This window comes from Portunus trituberculatus, chromosome 27 (genome assembly GCF_017591435.1).
Source record: "Portunus trituberculatus isolate SZX2019 chromosome 27, ASM1759143v1, whole genome shotgun sequence".
NCBI lineage: Eukaryota > Metazoa > Arthropoda > Malacostraca > Decapoda > Portunidae > Portunus > Portunus trituberculatus.
Window position 1 is genome coordinate 5,729,272 of NC_059281.1, and position 12,598 is coordinate 5,741,869.

Here is a 12,598-nt window from a genome sequence, read left to right on the forward strand (position 1 = left end):
GGAAATGATGAAGAAATTGATAAGTACTAAAATAAGACCTAGATTGGAATATGCAGGAGTTGTGTGGACTCCCATAAAAAGAAACACATAAGAAAATTAGAGAGACTACAAAAATGGCTACAAGAATGGTTCCAGAATTTAAAGGGATGGCATATGAGGAGAGACTAAAGGCAATGGATCTACCAACCTTGGAGCAGAGAAGAGAGAGGGATCTGATACAAGTTTATAAATTGATTAACGGAATGGATGAAGTGGATAATGAGAAACTGATCCTGAGAGAAGAATATGACTTTAGAAGCACAAGATCGCATAGTAAGAAACTAAGGAAGGGACGATGTCTGAGAGATGTTAAAAATTTAGTTTCCGCAAAGATGTGTTGAGACTTGGAACAGTTTGAGTGAGGAAGTGGTATCAGCAAAGAGTGTACATAGTTTTAAAGAAAAATTTGATAAGTGTAGATATGGAGACGGGACCACACGAGCATAAAGCCCAGGCCCTGTAAAACTACAACTAGGTAAATACAACTAGGTAAATACACACACACACACACACACACACACACACACACACACACACACACACACACACACACACCGTGTAGTGTAGTGATTAGCACGCTCGACTCACAATCGAGAACGCCCGGGTTCGAGTCCCGGGAAGTGGCGAGGCAAATAGGCAAGCCTCTTAATGTGTAGACCCTGTTCACCTAGCAGTAAATAGGTTCGGGATGTAATTTAAAGGGTTGTGGCCTCGCTTTCCCGGTGTGTGGAGTGCATGTGTTTTTTGTGGTCTCAGTCCTATCCGAAGATCGGTCTATGAGCTCTGAGCTCGCTCCGTAATGGGGAAGACTGGTTGGATGACCAGAAGAAGACCGTGGTGAATTACACACACACACACACACACACACACACACACACACACACACACACACACACACACACACACACGCAGTCATATTTGTAAATGTAGGTAAAATAGGATATATAAAATTGTCTGCATGTGTGTGTGTGTATATATATATATATATATATATATATATATATATATATATATATATATATATATATATATATATATATATATATATATATATATATATATATATATATATATATATATATATATATATATATATATATATATATATATATATATATATATATATATATATATATATATATATATATATATATATATATATATATATATATATATATATATATATATATATATATATATATATATATATATATTGACGTCTGGTCTATTTATCTAACTATTTACCCATGCATATATTGATATTGATATCTTTATTTGCCTCATGATTGCCAAGATATAAAATTTGTACAATGAATACTGAGTGATAAGGCCAGGTCCGTTAAGCCGAAGCTTTTATACAGACCTGAACAATTGCATTGAGAACAGAAACAAACGCAAATGTTTCACCGACTGCAGAGCTCACAAATACAAAACATGATAAAGAATACCTTTGAATCATAGATATATAAACATAATATATAAACTTAAACCTAACATATCACATCCAAATGCACACATTTACACACTTGGACTACCAAACATATACATACATGAGTAAGTGAACATAAATTACAACATACCCACCTGAGACGAGGCCGAGGGAGGAGGAGGGGGGGAGAGTGGAGGGGACTGGTGAGGAAAGACAAAGGGGAATGAATGATAGACGAGTGAAAGGATTAATAAGGATGATGAAGGCAGGAGATGAAGGAAGAGACGAGACGGATGGAGATCAGTAAGGGAAATAAGATAGGAAGAGAGGGAGCGGGAATGGTAAGGGAGAGGGAGACTGGCAAGGGAGACGCAGAGGGATGAATGAGAGACGAGAGAAGGGGATTAATAAAGATGAAGGCAGGAGATGGAGGAAGAGAGAAGAAAGGATGGAGGAAGAGGGAGGGAGACAGGGAGAGAGAGCTAGTATAAGGGATGAAGAAAGAGCGAAATGTGGGGAATTAAAATATAAATTAATGAGTAAAATTTATACTCAAAGATACGTAGCTTTTAAAAAAATACAGAAAAGATGATGATTCACCGTGATACCTGAAACTCAGCAGCTATTCAATCAAGACCAACAGCGCTGCGTGACCTTCCTGTGCTGCCGTGACCCAATTAACCAATCAACGTTCATCTGAGTAAATACCAAACAACTAACAATAACATGCTTACCCAGAAAGGTATGGATGAGTTTATCTGAGAGAGAGAGAGAGAGAGAGAGAGAGAGAGAGAGAGAGAGAGAGAGAGAGAGAGAGAGAGAGAGAGAGAGAGAGAGAGAGAGAGAGAGAGAATAAAGAGACACTGAAGAAAAGGGAAAAGAAATAAGGATGAGGAAGGAAATAGAAAATAAAGAAAAATGTGATATGGTAACATTTCTTCTTATTAAAGTGATTTGAAGACACACGCAAAAAGAGAAACACGCAAATCACAAGGTCTGAATCTGAAAACCACAGCTCTTCGAATGTAAATGTAGAGGATGTTAGAGCCACTGACGAAAGGGTGAAGTAGAGGTGTGTGATGGGACGAGGGAGGGTCGGTGGAGGGAGTGGTACGGAAGGTGACCGGAGGAGTAGTGGAGGGGTGTTAGCAGCTGATGGGCTGACGAAGGGGTGACGAAGGAGAAAGATGGATAAATTTTACAAGTTACTCAAAAAAAAAAAAAATACAAGATTAACGAAAGCGGCCGCCAAAGCAACACCAGCAAAATCACTTGAAGCAGGGCAGGTCATAAGGCTCATCCCACCTCCCACCCCCTGATGCTAGATATAACCAAATAGACACTTTCGTTTTTCCTTCTTCACAAAAAAAGAAGAAATCTTATAGTGACTCAACACAGCTGGTCTGGCCCCTTTCCATCCGTACTCGGGGCGGCGTCTGACCCCGTGGCGCGGCCTGCGAGCCCAACTATAAATGTGAGCACTGCGTACAGAGAGCAGGTCAGTCTGACTTGCAGCTCAACAGACAGCACTATGGTAGGTCCTCTCATCTTCCTTTCTCCTCATCCTGCTGTGGCGTCTCCTGCACTCTGGCCTGCTATTTCTCTCACACGTTCTTCCTTCCCCAGAACGCCCTGGTGGTCGCACTCAGCCTCGCGCTGCTGGTGTCCTGCAACGCAGCAGGCATCGTGTCTAACAGGTACGGATCTGGCGGATCAACCTTCGTCAACCTCGGCAATGGTGGTTATGGAAATGGAGGCTCTCGAGTCATCAACCTGGGCTCTGGCGGCTACGGCTCCGGCGGCGTCACCTACGCTTCTGGCATCGGCAACGGCGGCTACGGAAATGGCGGCGTCAGGGTGGTTTCTGGCGGCCTGGGCGGCTACGGAAATGGCGGCGTCAGGGTGGTTTCTGGCGGCCTGGGCGGCTACGGAAATGGCGGCGTCAGGGTGGTTTCTGGCGGCCTAGGTGGCTACGGAAATGGCGGCGTCAGGGTGGTTTCTGGCGGCCTGGGTGGCTATGGAAACAACGGCGTCAGGGTGGTTTCTGGCGGCCTAGGTGGCTATGGAAACAACGGCGTCAGGGTGGTTTCTGGCGGTCTGGGTGGCTACGGAAATAGCGGCGTCAGTGTGATTTCTGGAGGGTCCGGCGGCTACGGAACTGGCGGCGTCAGTGTGATTTCCGGTGGCTCCGGGTATGGAACTGGCGGCAGGAGGGTCATCAGCCTGGGCTCCGGTGGCTACGGATCAGGAGGCAACACCTTCTTCCGCGGCAACTTCTTGGGAAATAGGTACGGATATTGAGGCGATGCAGCGAGGGACACGGCACACCATCGCCTCTCCCTACAGCACGCCACGCCTGCACTTCACAGGCAACGTACCAACACACGATAGGAATCGAGTTCAATCTATTTATGATAAAGACTAATTAAACATTCTGAGTACTATAGATATGCTTATTTCTGATCCTTCAGTGAACGTAAATGCACGCGCGCATACGCAAGTACACACACACACACACACACACACACACACACACACACACACACAGATTGAAAAACACATATATCACATGAACATCACCAAAACAATACAACAACAACACTGCAGCCACAATTATCAACACTTTTAACCCGATCTCTGGTTCTCCCACACGCCATCCCTCCAGTCCTCATTCAACCCTCCATCTACAAACCACTCTCATTTCTCAGAAAATATAAAATTTGTCAAACAATTACCCTCAATATTATGCTGCTATTTAGAATTTCATCATATCTTGTGTGTGTGTGTGTGTGTGTGTGTGTGTGTGTGTGTGTGTGTGTGTGTGTGTGTGTGTGTGTGTGAAATGGATTTTTTTTTCTACTGACATTTTCGACTTTTAGAAAGGTGGAGGTGGATCTGGTAGTGGTGGTGGCGGTGATGGCGGCGGCGGCGACGGCGGCGGTGGTGGTAATGATAAATATTAAATGGTAAAACAGTGAATTTAAATAAACTGTAAACTAAGGAATAAAATAAATATAGAAATAAAAAAATTGAAAATCATCAACAAATCTAAGATAAAATCAGCAATGAGTGAATAAATACGCATAAAAAATACAAATAATAATAAACAGGTTAAGTTAGGTTAGGTTAGGTAAAACAAATTAACAAACTAATTGATAAAATAAGAGCAAATACACGAAATACAACTCAATTAACTACATTCTATCCCTTAACTCTTACTTTTTCTCTTATGTTTTTTTCCCTGTAAATCAAGACCATATACTGCATTCAATTTGTGTATGTATATCTCAGCACGCTTGCAACCCCAAGGACACACTAAAATACTCACCCGCACGCTACGGGATCTTTGCGGTACTCCAGTGAGGAATAACCTGACGGAACCAACCTTCTACTCACTCCTTCAGCGCCTTATTTAGGGGCGTATATAGAGCCAACAATACTTTCCACAGACTAAAGTTAAAGGTACACAGGGTGCTTTTATGGTTCTAGCGTAATATTAACATTACATTACCAGCAAGATGGGATGTTTTACAGTTCTTGTGGCAGATTAATAAGATTTTTATGTTGTCAGCAAAGACAACTCTCGCGAATCTAGCTGGATAAACATCCCTGTAGCCTTCTAAACCCTTCAGTATACTGGGATCCAGTTTTAACTTCAGATTTGTGAATGACTAGACCATTTTATTGACATTAGGAAGAGTCTATGGAGGTCACAAAATAATAGCTAAAGTTTTCACTATTTTAATCCCTACATGAATTTCTGAAGCTGTATAAAATCACCAAATAATAAGCAAAAAAATTATGGAAGCACGTCATGGAACTGTGGAGGTTAAAAAAGTAGTGATGAAAGTTAAATATTACGTTAATAACAGGAGGAACATTTGAGAATGAGGCTAATCATTTCAATGGCCTTTGAAAACGTCGTGATGAGAGCTAAACATTACGTTAATAACAAGAGAAACACATGAGAAACCGGCCAATCACCTCTGTGGCCTTTGAAAACAATCACAGTGAGAGAGCAAAGCGTTTCAAAACACGAGTCTCGTTCAAACCCATTACAAACAAGTCTTATTTCATTGCACCCATAAACCAACATTTACATCAAGTCTTATACCCTCGATCCTCCTTCAACACCCACGTGCACCTGCCAATGCACTCTTTGATTAATCTGGCCTTGGACTCCTGGATAAAAGGTTGAAGGTTCGATCTCCACACGTAGCAAGTTATTTTCGACCAGATGAACGCCGCCCTCCTAACCCTGGCTCCGACACGCCCGCCACCTTGCACCAGGCCTTGCTGTATCGCTGTGACCTCTGCTGTTTGGTGTTAAATACTGGGGATTTTTGTGTTGTAATTATGAAAGGTCGTCAGCGAGGCGTTAAACTTTGGCAAGGGTCTTTAGGGTGTGTGTGTGTGTGTGTGTGTGTGTGTGTGTGTGTGTGTGTGTGTGTGTGTGTGTGTGTGTGTGTGTGTGTGTGTGTGTGTGTGTGTGTGTGTGTGTGTGTGTGTGTGTGTGTGTGTGTGAGCTTGTCATTTTTCTCCGTTTATAAAAACAAAATAGAAAAGAAAAAAAATAAAGAAAGAAAAAAGGAGAAAGGAATTCATAGGTAGATCTATAACAGGAAAATCTCTCTCTCTCTCTCTCTCTCTCTCTCTCTCTCTCTCTCTCTCTCAAAAGTCCGACCTAGAATACAGTACAGCTCAACACATCAGTACCTCCCCATCACACCTGGTAGAGACTCAAGGTAAGGCCAGGTGAGACTAATTACCTGTCTTTTTTCACGAGTCTTACTTCATAATTGCTACTCACTGTTTTCTGATTCACGCGTTCCTATCTCTGTGTTCTCCGCGCCAAGTGTTACGGTGATGGGGATTGAATGGTGCGTTATCGAGGTAACCTATACTGAGAGAGAGAGAGAGAGAGAGAGAGAGAGAGAGAGAGAGAGAGAGAGAGAGAGAGAGAGAGAGAGAGAGAGAAAATAAATAATAATAATAATAAACAAAAAAATAAATAAAAAGATAAAGAAATAAAAATAAATATATACATAAATAAATAAATAAATAAACTAATAAAAAACAATAAATAAATGAAACAAATAAACGATAAATAACATAGAGTCAGTTAAGCTCCAGGTGAAAAACAACACATACACATATACACCTTCTACTACTACTACTACTACTACTACTACTACTACTACTACTACTACTACTACTACTACTACCCACGACGATGATGACGAAAGCTTCATAATTACTCAACACATTCGTAATTCGAAACTCAGAAAATAAAAATACCTGAAATTGAGTATGCAACGGAGGAGGAGGAGGAGGAGGAGGAGGAGGAGGAGGAGGAGGAGGAGGAGGAGGAGGAGGAGGAGGAGGAGGAGGAGGAAGAAGAAACAGGTGGTTGAGTAACATAATACACAAAGAAGACAGTAATGAGAGAGAGAGAGAGAGAGAGAGAGAGAGAGAGAGAGAGAGAGAGAGAGAGAGAGAGAGAGAGAGAACATGGAGGAACAGATTAAGCCACTACAACTAAGACAAGAAAATGAGAATACGAAAGTGAAAGGAGGAGGAGGAGGAGGAGGAGGAGGAGGAGGAGGAGGAGGAGGAGGAGGAGGAGGAGGAGGAGGAGGAGAGATAAATAGTCACAAGAACACTGGAATGCCGCTTCTTACTGAGGTTAACTGCATGTGGAGAAAAAAGAGATAGGAAAGCGTAAAGGATTCTCCCCACCAACACTGTCCTCATTACACTGATAGCGTAGGATAAATGGGAAATATAAGCAAGATAAGAGAGAGAGAGAGAGAGAGAGAGAGAGAGAGAGAGAGAATGTCCCTCACCTTCTTTCACCAAGACGTCAACCTCATTCATAGTGGTACATGAATCAGCATTATATCTCTCTCTCTCTCTCTCTCTCTCTCTCTCTCTCTCTCTCTCTCTCTCTCATATCTAATTGTTTCGTTCTCTTTCTTGACATTTTCTTGATTTTTTTTCTGTCTAACATTTCTCCATTTCCCACTTCTTCTTCCGTCTCCCCTCCTCACTGTAACGTTTTCTCTGTTACATTTTCGTTGACACTGGTTTACGTTTTCTTTCATTCTTCCACTTTAATCCATTGTTATTCTATTTGATTTTGCTTAATGTGTACGATGAAAGGGATGCTGCTTTGTATGTCACTCGAGATGCAAGTCCCTTAGAAGATTAAAAAAAATAAATAAGGTAATGAACAATAATAATTACTACTACTGCTGCTACTACTACTACTACTACTGCTACTACTACTACTACTACTACTACTACCACTACTACTATCATTGTTATTGTTATTCTCCATCATCACTTCAAATTCATTTAAAAATTAAGCAAAAACTCACGAAAAAAAAGAAAAACTACCAAAGAACACACACACACACACACACACACACACACACACACACACACACACACACACACACACACACGAAGAAGACGCAAGGAGGAATGTGAGCTTTGGATGGGAGGAATACGTGTCCTGCACTGGTAGGAGCGAGAGACATCCTACTCAAGGCCACCGCAGGATAGGCCGCCCTCCACATCCTCAGGACACACCAATCACGTCGCATCCGGAAGAGCAGGAACTTGAGGAGCAGGAGGAGGAGGAGGAGGAGGAGGAGGAGGAGAAAGGGAAGTAAATGGCGTAAGTAAGGAAGTTGATAATTAGCGTAAAAACCCACCGTTCTCTTCTCTTCCTATCTTCCGTTGCTCCTTTTCCTTCTTCCTTTCATCCTCATTCTCCTTTTCTTTCTTCCTTTCATTCCCATTCTCTTTTTCCTTCTTTTTTTTCGTTCTTCCTTTCATTCCCATTCTCATTTTCCTTCCTTTTATTCTCATTCTCCTTTCCTTTCTTTCTTTCATTCTCATTCTCTTTTTCCTTCTTTCTTTTATTCATATTTTCCTTTCTTTCCTTTCTTCCTTTCATTCTCATTCCCCTTTTCCTTCTTCCTTTCATTCTTATTCTTCTTTTCCTTCTTCCTTTCTTTACTCATTCTCCTTCTTTCTTTTATTCTCTCTTTCTTTCACTTCCTTTTTCCTATTCATTCTCCTTTTCTTCTCTTTCTTTCACTTCCTTTTTTTCCTATTCATTTTTAGTTAATTTTTCTCTCCATCCCTTTCCCTTTTCCTTCTCATCTTTCTCTCCCATTTTCCTTCGCTTTCATCTTATCCTCACCTTTCCTTTGCTTACCTTCCTTTCCCTTTCACCTCCCTCCATTTCTTCTCTCCTTTATCCCTTTCCTTTCTCTTGCTCTCTAATTCCCTTTTTTTCTTCTAGACCTTAATCTTATTTTCCTTTCATTCTTTCAGCCAACCTTTCCCTTTTTTCTCCTTTATCCTACCTTTCCTTCTTCCACTTTTATCCTACCTTGCTTCTCCCTGCAGACTTCTTTCTCTCCCTTCTTCTTTCTCCTTCCTACAACCTATTCCTTCCTTCACTCCTTCACACTACCTTCCTTCTTCCTTTTTTACGCTATATTATCCCCCCTTTCTATTTTTCAGCCTACCTTCTCTCTTCTTCATTCAGCCTACATTCCCTTCCTTTCCCTTCCCTCAGCCTACCTTCCTTATTAGCCTCCAGGTGTGCAGTGTGACCTTGAGCTTCCAGGATGTGATGCACCTGTACCCCAATTACCTGCAGGTTCATTGGCACATCGTTAGGGAATACCTGTGTGTGTGTGTGTGTGTGTGTGTGTGTGTGTGTGTGTGTGTGTGTGTGTGTGTGTGTGTGTGTGTGTGTGTGTGTGTGTGTGTGTGTGTGTCAATATTTGGTTTTGGCTTGAGTTTTGTTTCTATTTTTTTTACTTACTCCTTTGTACATATTTCTTTGTTATTATTATTATTATTATTATTATTATTATTATTATTATTATTATTATTGGAGTGTTTTTCGAGGCTTTCTGTTTATAGTTTTGTAATTAAGTTGCCGTTGCTGCAACTACCATTATTTCTTCTACTACTATTACTATTACTACTTACTACACTACTACTACTACTACTACTACTACTACTACTACTACTACTAATAATAATAATAATACTGCTACTACTACTACTACAACTACTACTGTTACTACTACTATTACTACTACTACTACCACCACCACCACTACTACCACTACTACTACTACTACTACTACTACTACTGCTACTACTACTACTGCTACTACTACAACTACTACTATTACTACTACTATTTCAACTCCTACTACTACTACTACTACTACTACTATAACTACTACTACTACTATTACTACTGTTACAACTACTTCTGCTAGGCCTAGTACTACTACTACTACTACTACTACTACTACTACTACTACTACTACTACTACCACCACGACCAATACGGCATTTCACGACCTCCACCTCCACCTCCACCACCACCTCCTCCTCCTCCTGTAACCTCACAATGGCGGCGGCCTTCAATAACTATCAATATTCCCTTTTCTGATCGTCCTTCTTTCTTTCCCTCGCATTATTCTGTTTCCTGCCTTGTTTTCCTTCATTCCTTCGCCTATTCTCTGTTTATTGTATTTTTTTTTTTCTACCTTTGCCTTTGTTATTCTTCTCTGTCCCTTCGTCTAGTTCACTTCATATATCGCCTGTTCTTTCCTATTTTTTCTTTTTATTTCTCTTCTTCGTTTGGTTACAACTTTTCCGCTGTTTTCTATATCAATTTTCTTCTTTTTCTTCTATCTTTATTACTTTCCCTACGCCATTTATCTTCTTATTCTTCTACGTCTCATTTACTTTCCTATATCGTCTATTCTTCAAATTTTCTTTTCTATTTTCTTTTTGTTTTGCCTCTACTTTCTTTTCATTTTCTATTTCAATTCTCTCACTCCTAAACTTTTCTTTTGCTTTTCTCTCTGCAACTAGTCCTCTGTTTCTTCGTAATAATCAGTTTGCATCCATTGTTTGCTTTTCTATATTTTGATTTGATTCATTAATTTTCGCGTATCACTTCTGGCTTGCACTTGTTGGTCAGGTCCATAACTTGATTATTACAGATTCTACTTTCAATATTTCGGAGTTCAGGTGTGATAAGGGTTTCACAAGCAATAAATAGCTAAGAAACAAACATAAACAAACTACTAGCTTTATAACTAATGATAATGATAACATAAATTAAAAATACAAATGGTGAAATAAAAATGAATCCAAATCAAACTAATGAAATAAAACAAAATATTAAAAAGGTAAAGTTTCGCACGCAATTTCTATACATTCAAAATTTTGTTCTTCGCGGAATAAAATGACGAGAGAGCAAAGGAGAGGCGAGGAGGGGGAGAGGGAAGAAAATATAAAACCACTATAAGGAATTCAAAAGACCGAAAAAAAAAAGATAATTATTGGTGTATTTGTGGGTGTGTGTGGGCGTGTGTGTGTGTGTCTATCCGTGCCCTTGACTGATATGATCACGAACAGGAACATATAGATACAGATACATGTCTTGTGTCCACCAAACTGAAACACCCACACCTAGTCACCCACCTACCCACCCATCCACAAGACACCCTCCCCTCCACCTTCCCTATCCTCTGTCCACGCACTCCTAGCTACACCCACACACGCACTAAAGCACCAATCACTGCTCCTTGACACACGCTACTACTGTGCATAATTCCACCCGTGGTTGTGAGCCGAGAAGGTGGTGGTTAGCTACACGCATCCACCCATTATGTTAAGGCTGGGGTCCCGGGGCCGCGCTGGGCTCAGGTATATAACGCGAGGGTGTCTCAAGGGATGCACAACACTTCCCTTCAGGAGACCCTCAAGGAACCATGGTGAGTGCTTGGGAATTCCCTCGCTCCTTCAGTGGTTGTCTTCCTTGTGTCTTCGTGGCTTCTTTCTCTGCCAGCCTTTTCTCTTCGTTTTCTATTTTTGTATTTCTTCGTTTTTTTGCGTGTTTTTGTTTTTGTTTTGTCTTTTCGTATGTGTGCTAGTGTTGTTTTATCTTCTTTTTCTTCTTTTTTTTTTGCTTCTTTTCTTCTTCCGTATATGTCTTCGTGTCTTTGCTCTTTGCTATCTCCTGCTCTTGTCTTCAATTTATTTCATTTTTCATTTCTTCTTCGTTGTTTTGCGCGTTTTTTTCTTTTTCGAATGTGTGTTAATGTTATTTTGTCTTCTTTTCTTCTTTTTTTTCTACTCTTCGTCTTCAGTAGCTGTCTTGCTGTCCTTGTTCTTTGCCATTTTCTTCTCTTTGTCTTCAATTTATTTATTTTTCTATTTCTTCTTCGTTGTTTTAAGATTTTTTTTTGTAATTTTGTGTGTGCGTTAGTGTTGTTTCGTCTCCTCTTTTTCTATTTTTTCTTCATTTCGTCATTTATTTTTTTTTTTACTTCTTCATTGCATTAAGTGATTTTCTCCTTTGGTATGTTTGCTAGTCCTGTTTTGCCTCCTCTTCGTTTTTCTTCAACCTTCTTCTTTTCGCTGTTTCGTATGTGCGTTTGTGTGTTTGTGTTGTCTGTTCGTCTGTCATTTCTTTTCTATATCATTCTCTACTGTTCCTTCTATTTCTTCTTTATTGTGGTACTTTTCTTTGTGTCTTTTTATATGTGTGTGTTGATGTTATCTCTCTCTCTCTCTCTCTCTCTCTCTCTCTCTCTCTCTCTCTCTCTCTCTCTTATTTTTTTGGATTCTTTTGTCCATAAGTTATTTCATTTTACATTTCTAGGTTTAGTTCACATTTTTTTTTTTTTCTGTCTTAGAATTTTGAGCTTTGTGGCTTGGATTGATTTCGTTCCCGCCTCTTTGCCTCCTTTTTTTATCTTACTTTATATTTAATCTATTTTTTTTTTTTTTTTGAGTGGTTTGTGATTTCAGTCCTGTATGGTCACTAAAGGAGTGTTGAGAGAGAGAGAGAGAGAGAGAGAGAGAGAGAGAGAGAGAGAGAGAGAGAGAGAGAGAGAGAGAGAGAGAGAGAGAGAGAGAGAGAGAAACAAAAAACAAAACAAAACGAAGGTTGACACATCGACATACCGACATACTGACATAAACAAATAAACTTAAAAATAAAAAAAAATCTCAATACTAGACAAACAACCACAAACAACAACGAAAACTACAAGCAACACAACAAACTACACA

The 12,598-nt window shown here is 40.1% G+C and overlaps 2 protein-coding genes across 2 annotated transcripts in view; both read left to right on the plus strand.

Moving 5' to 3' along the window:
* The first annotated feature begins 2,817 nt into the window (after window positions 1–2,817).
* LOC123509726 (keratin, type II cytoskeletal 1-like) lies at window positions 2,818–3,914 on the plus strand. Its single transcript, XM_045264245.1, has 2 exons — window positions 2,818–3,002; window positions 3,095–3,914. Exons 1-2 carry the CDS (start codon window positions 3,000–3,002, stop codon window positions 3,767–3,769), a joined length of 678 nt encoding a protein of 225 aa, XP_045120180.1. The 5' UTR covers window positions 2,818–2,999; the 3' UTR covers window positions 3,770–3,914.
* A 7,230-nt stretch (window positions 3,915–11,144) lies between these two features.
* LOC123509727 (glycine-rich cell wall structural protein-like) overlaps window positions 11,145–12,598 on the plus strand; it is a 3,659-nt gene continuing 2,205 nt past the window's right edge. The window contains exon 1 of the mRNA XM_045264246.1: window positions 11,145–11,295. Coding sequence (XP_045120181.1) covers window positions 11,293–11,295 — 3 coding nt within the window. The 5' untranslated portion in view covers window positions 11,145–11,292. The remainder of the gene's footprint in view (window positions 11,296–12,598) is intronic.